This window comes from Telmatherina bonti (genome assembly GCF_933228915.1).
Source record: "Telmatherina bonti genome assembly, chromosome: 16".
NCBI classification, from domain to species: domain Eukaryota; kingdom Metazoa; phylum Chordata; class Actinopteri; order Atheriniformes; family Telmatherinidae; genus Telmatherina; species Telmatherina bonti.
The window spans coordinates 25615309-25622140 of record NC_136614.1 but is presented as its reverse complement, the minus strand read 5'-3'; the positions used below and the strand labels follow the sequence as shown (position 1 = coordinate 25622140).

At 39.9% G+C, this 6832-nt stretch overlaps 1 protein-coding gene across 1 annotated transcript; it reads right to left on the bottom strand.

Moving 5' to 3' along the window:
• Window positions 1-247: 247 nt before the first annotated feature.
• On the bottom strand, window positions 248-1054 carry LOC306767829 (thyroxine 5-deiodinase-like; the record flags this gene model as incomplete). The annotated part of the gene is made up of 1 exon (XM_079255960.1): window positions 248-1054. One exon carries the CDS (start codon window positions 1052-1054, stop codon window positions 248-250), a length of 807 nt encoding a protein of 268 aa, XP_079112086.1.
• Between the last annotated feature and the right edge of the window lie 5778 nt (window positions 1055-6832).

Here is a 6832-nt window from a genome sequence, read left to right as displayed (position 1 = left end):
AAAAAAACAAAGAAAATTGCTGAGAGCAACCCATTAACGTCATGACAAGCACAGTAAAACAGCCTACAGGCTCCTTAGCCTACACTTCAACATCAACTCAGCATACATGCTCAGAGTCCTGACTATCCTTATGCAAGAGAAACAATAAATGTGCCATGTGTGAACATTTGATAGCAGCATCTGGATCGTTTTGCACTGAGACACTTAAGCATAATGAGCAGAGCAGCAGCAGCCAGTTCAGCATCAACTACACATGGAGCACCGCTGTTTGGGAATGAACCAGCTCCACCCGGTACTGCTCCAGCCAGTCTTTAAGCTCGGAGATCCGGTAACCCTCCGGACCCCTGCCCCCCTGGTACACCACTCTCTCATCCCTCACGATGTAAAGTCTCTCAAAGTAGGCTCCATACGCGGCGTTGGAGGAGTTGTCCATGTTATCCACCACCACGTTGCTGCCGGGCACCTCGGTGAGCATCAGCTGGGCGGCTCTCAGCCTGTCCTCCAAGCAGCGGTGCCTGGGGATCTGATACGGCGCGTCTGAGCTCACCCAGCCGTCCGACGGATGCGCCTCTTCGATATATATAACTAAAAAGTCCGCAATGTCTGCGTACTCGCTTACGACGCGCTGAAACGCCGCGAGACGCGTCATGAAAGGCGGTCAGGAGCAGCTGCCAAAGTTGAGAATGAGCGGTCTCTTCCCTTTCATACAGTCCAGGATTCGGACCTGCCTCCGCTCCTGGACCAGCACCACCTCGGTGTTGGGCGCAGCGTGCCCAAGGTGCGCAGATTTGAGAAAGTCCAGTTTCTGGCCATGCCACACGGCCCTCAGGGACTCCAAGGTGAACATTTTATTAGAGTCCGAGATGCACACCGGCGGGTCGTCCAGGCTGTCCTGTCTCTCCCCCATTTTCAGCAGCACTTTTTTCCTGATGCACAAGAAATCCAGGAGCCAGAGCATGACGGCGGCCAGGAGGAAGCGGGGAAGCAGCATCAGGCACAGGGTTGCATGCTTCAGCGCCCTCGCCATTTGGACACCGCCGGAGTCGTCCATCATCTCATCCCCCTGCCTATAGGACTAGACTGACACAACCAGTATTTAATCACCTTTAGCCATTGGAGAAAACTATCTGACGCAGGCAGGGACTCTTTTTATAGGCACAGCAGCATTTGAATAATAGAAAAAAAGAAAAAAGAAAGAAAGAAAGAAAAAAAAAGCACGCCTCCGGTACCCGCACCGCCCACTCACATGGCGGGGATTACCTCCCGTCAACTCTGGGCTTCAGATCCATGAGACAAGTGAGGTAGGGAGGAGGTGCCCCAAACAGACGAAAGAACTATTTCCTCAGTCCAGATGTGGACATAAAACATGACGCGCCATTAACGCCTGTATATATGTGCTTTTCTTTCCAACCGTAGTGAGACACCCGGGTTTTTTAGTTGGCCACAGACCTGCTGCTGGTCCTGAAAGTCAGGAAGACATCTGACTCCAGTTCATGCTGCCCATGAATTCAGATCTCCGTTGCAAAAACCCTCAGCGGCCGCTAGACGGCGCTGGATCCCCGCAGACCAGGCTGGATGAGTCACTTACAGTGGAAAAGCAAGGACTCCCCTAACAGCTTACTGGGATCAGAAGGCACTAAGAAAAACTCATTCAGAACAAAAGTCATACCCTTTACATTAATGATAATTTTTATCTGATTTTTTTCACATTTAAACGACAAAATCTGAAAAAAACGAACAGAGTAGTTAGTTTGTGGAAAAGATACAGAGTAAGGCTTCAGTGAATACAATAAATAAATAAGTAAATCAATTCATTTAAAAACATGTGAAAATAAAATCATATATTGAACTATTGAAACCAGTTAAGTTATTTAGTCATCCACATGTTGAATTTCAGTTTGATCCTTTATTTTGTTACCTCACAGTGACAACTTCCACCTCCTTGCGGGTGTTAATAAGCATCCAAATGTTGGGTTTTGTTATTCTGACATTACACAACCAACATATCCAACTGTCTCTCCCTCCCCCAGATCTTTCCCTCTTTCACTGAATGTCTTAACTCACCTCCCTCCACTTCTGTGTGGATTGTCTCCCACTGCTCTCTGTGGCAGCATCACTGAAACTGTCTTATTACAGCAGATATTTGACTCTTTCATAGGAGAAAACAGAATAAAAGTATACAGATACAGAAGGAGCGACATGATTTATATATGTGAGGTAAGTGGGTTTTTTGGGAAAGGGGATAAAAGACTGCAGGCAAAATGCTCAGAGTTTCTTATCTTATATAGAAAAGTGGTTTAAGTCCTCTCACACACAAAGGATTTCTGAGTCACACTCATCATAAATAATTATGTATGAGATAGTTGTTATTTGTTTCCTTCCAACTTAACACTATCATGCCAGTTTATTGCATTTCCAGTCCACTATTACTGTACAGTGTAGCTACTTCATCAAACCAGCTGAATAAAAAGCAAATATTTACACATATTCCTATTTTATTGTGAAAATCTATTTCAGTCATGCCTAAGGTTCCCATAATCAGACTGAAAAGTAACCAAACGATCACAGCAGCCGATGTCTTTCTAAATTGTGTGTATAAAGATTAGCAGTTCTGTCTGATTCATGTGAACAGTAGCTGCGTTGGTCCGCTCCAGTTACAACACTTTACAAGTCTAAGGAAACACAGCAGAAACTTTAAGCCATAAAAATTCAACATACAAAAAATTGTGGAGATATGTCCATTTTCTTGTATAAAATCTTAATTTAACCTTTTAGCAAAATGTAAAATAAGAAAGTACAAACATTTTTTAGGGATATTTACCATTTATTGCCATGTGCTTTCTAGTGTCCATTTAGGGGCAGAAGAAAAAAAAATCTGATTGTGTTCCATTGGATTTTGAGCAAAGCTTGTATCATAAAGTGATGCCTAAATGTCTCAGAAACTGCATGTATCATACTTGTTTTGCTGGGTTGTTATGGATTGAAAAAGGAGAGGAAAAGTTTGTGAAACCTTTAGAATCAGACAATCCACATTAATAATTTATATATGGTTCTGTGTAGTCTTTACTCAAATATATAGTATCATTCTAATGGTTGGACTTACATATTCATTTAAATTCAACAAGTAAGGGCTCATTTATACTCATTACTAAATACGTTTAAGGATTAAGCTTTTTATCTATCCTCTGTTTTCACTCTACGCACAGAGGTCACAAAATACTTAGATTCTGTAAAGAAGTACACTTAAAAAAATACTCCTGGAAAAGCAGACATACTGATTAAGTTAAAAAGTACTTTTCAATTGTACTTAAGTACAAAAAAATAAAAATGCATCTTTGCCAACCTTGAAGCAAATTCTTTGTTAACTTGGGAAAATCACAAGTTTTAGACACATAATAAAATAGTTTCCTGCTTTATAAATTTTCACAGTTGTTTTACTTTTCTTTCTTGCAGTGCTATTTTTACAAATGGTATTTTTCTTTGAATTAAATTTCAACATAATCACTTCATACTTTATACAGTTAGTGCTGCCATGCAGAGAACCATCCAATCGATCATCCCACCACTTGTCACCACATTTTCTTTGCTGGATCAACCCCTATCTGCTACTAAATGTCTTTTGCTAATCTATACTCTTGTTGTCTTTCATGGTTTTCAGCCAGTTCTTCCAAAAAAAACCTCTTCCAGATGTGTTTCAGTCAGCATTTTTGATTTGCATTTTAAAGTTGCCAAAAGAAAAGGTTGATGGGGTCATCCCATCAGAAAATTTAATCCGTTTTGATGCTGTGAAGATGCTGCTCATATACGTCTGACAACATGATTGATACCTGCCTCTAACAGTTGATGAGATCCCATACTTTTTTTTTTTTTTACATAAAAAAACCCCAAAAATGGTTCACTCAATCAATTTTCGTTTTGTTTGTAGTATTACTGCTGCCTCTTTTTTCTTTATTATGCTCAAACACAGTATAACCTATTGTATATTTCAATCCTAAGTTCACACTAAACAGCTGAATTAATATGTTTTAACTGGATGATGTGAATATAATAGATTTATTCGTTTCACTTGGCAGTTCAATGGAAACCTTCTGCTCATTGGACCCTGATTAATCCTGTAGTGAAAGCCTGCAGGGCAGCAAAGAAAGTCAGTTTCAGATTGCATCTTAAACATAATACGTAGTTTAAGCAGTGCACAGCGACACTGAACAATATTTAGTTATAAATTTAAAAAGAACAAAATTTCCTTTAATAGGATCGTTATAACCCAACACAGTTTGAACACACTTACTTTATTTCCCTTTGGAGAAGAGGGTCACGTATTTATGTCACTGTTATCTTAGTTTAAATTAATGAGTAATCCCTTTAACTCAAAGAAGCCTCCGCTGACCGGCATGGTGAAAATAGCTACCATTCTAAATTTACTCATGGTCTTTACAGGTCAATCATATGAAACTCATAAACAAACCAAAAGAACAACTGGAGTTGTGTTGTGTTGAAATGTTCGTCTAACATTGTTTGCTGTGAATTACACCTGCCGGCACATAACAAACGCCAAAGCTAACCGGCGACACCTGGAAGAGTTTAGCAGCTGTTGCAACGACGGTCTCTGATGGTGTTTCGCAGAACTTTAAAGAGAACAGCAGACAACCTGGTGAGAAACCAGATGTGCATCTCGGACGACTTAGTTTCTTTCATATACACATCTGTGAGTGAGAGGTGGGTTTGTTTTGTAAACAAAGTTGTAGAAATGGATGCCAGGTGCATTCCACGCACCATCGAAGGTGGTCAAACTGCACAATTAAGTCAGAGGTTGTTATTTATATGGTTTTTTTTTTGCACAGTGCAACTTAGAAAAAGAAAGTAAATTGTGTAAATTAGAATTTCAGTCATGCAAAATCTAAAAAATATTGTCTTGCACAAAGACTTATGAAATTATTACATAAAAAGGTTATTAATAAGAGTTGACAGATTGACTAAGATAAACTGCTATGAACTTACACATACTTTTAGCTTAAGACATTTCACCAGCAACCTCTGTATTTGCTACTTAACAATGAAAAAATGGTGTAATCCAATAATTTACAGCATTCAGTAAAGAGTGTACTGTTGAATAAAATACATTAGATTCACTTCATTATGTCATGAATTAGTCGCTGCTGACGCGGTTTTATCGCTGTCCTGTGACAGTCTGGAACAAAAACAACTGATGTCTCAAAATGATTGTATGCCTGAGCTTGTAAGAAAATGTTTTTGGTCACATGTGGTATGTGTTTCACAACTTCAGTCTGGGAATTGTGACTATGTCATCTCAGGAAAAACAAAACCCATTTTCCAGTGAAGTGGAAGTGACTCAGATGGTGTTGCGACACGCATCCTCATGCTTTAAGTTTTGCTTTCTCTTTCTTTCTTCCTTTCTTTTTTTCTTTCTTTCTTTAAGTAAAGTCATTCATCACCAAGAACTTGTTATCATAGTACAGATTTACTTTTCCTTAAATGTCTGTAAAATTAAGCCTTTACCAAACAAAGAAGCGTCATCCTTCCAGTAGAAGGAATGTCTGCTTCTACACTGAAACTTACAGAAAAACATTGCGAGTGATAGAGCTCCGTGATCAGAGGTTCTTGTGGTTTGGTTCCTCCACACTACCCTGTTCAGCTGCTGCTTTGATCAGGATTAGACCGTTGGCGTCTTTTGGTTGTTTACATGCAGGCTAAAGGAAGGAGACAGCATGTGTGCTGGCTTGCATAGAATTCCCAGCTATGGTTAGTTACTCGGGCCGAATCTGATTTTCCTAGAATAATTAGGGCTTCAGAAGTTTCAGAGGTTTAGCCTCTTGTGACCAAACAGCTTGAAAGGTCATCACAGAAATACTAAGTGGCCTAAGCTTATTAACTCTAGTAAAGATTGTCAGCATACAAACACTCAATCATGGGTCCTTCGCATCACTGGCCTTGTCATCACACAGAAACACACACAGACACGCACATACTGCTTAGCAGTCTAAACACACGATAGGATGAACAATGCACTGACTTACCTTCACTTTCACTTCCTAGATTACGCTGACTGTATCCGATTTTCTCACCACTTTACATTTCTGAAATCTTTAAGTCAGATTTATTTAGTGGGAAGTCTTACCCACTAAAACATATAAACTCTCAAATGATTGATACATCAACAAAGAAAAACCCTCTTACTGTGTGTGTGTGTGTGTGTGTGTGTGTGTGTGTGTGTGTGTGTGTGTGTGTGTGTAAGTGTGTGTTAATGCTGTTTTAACATGAGGTACAAATTTAAACACATTTTTGTGTTGAGATAAATAAGAGGATTAAGACTTTGTATCAAATGAGCACTTGTCTTGTGATTTTTCTTTTTCTTTTATCTAAATATACCTTCATTCTTAAAGAGAAAACATACTTTTTCTCCACATACCTCCCTGCAAAAGACACAATCTCACAGCGACTGCTTCCTCCAACATTCTCACTTACTGACTGGTCAAGTATGGCTTAATCAAAGTCTGGTGCCCTAAGCCATGATCTTTCATTCTCTTTTCTCTTTTCTTTTTGTTTTCTTGAAGTAAACGGCTGGATCCCAGCATTCACTAGGCACCGCCTGGTTTTTGGCATGAAAGCCTGGGTCATTCAAGGACATCCCAGAATAGGAAAAACACCCTGGACAGCCTGTAGCAAATCACTGAGAGTGGCAGTCATCCAACCTAAAGCACCTTTTTGTACACTGGCCCTAGAAGAGTATGTGAATACACACACCTCAGAAAGGATGCACATGCATACTGTGCACGCTTCATTACAACATAAGGCTTTGGGCTGTCACATGATT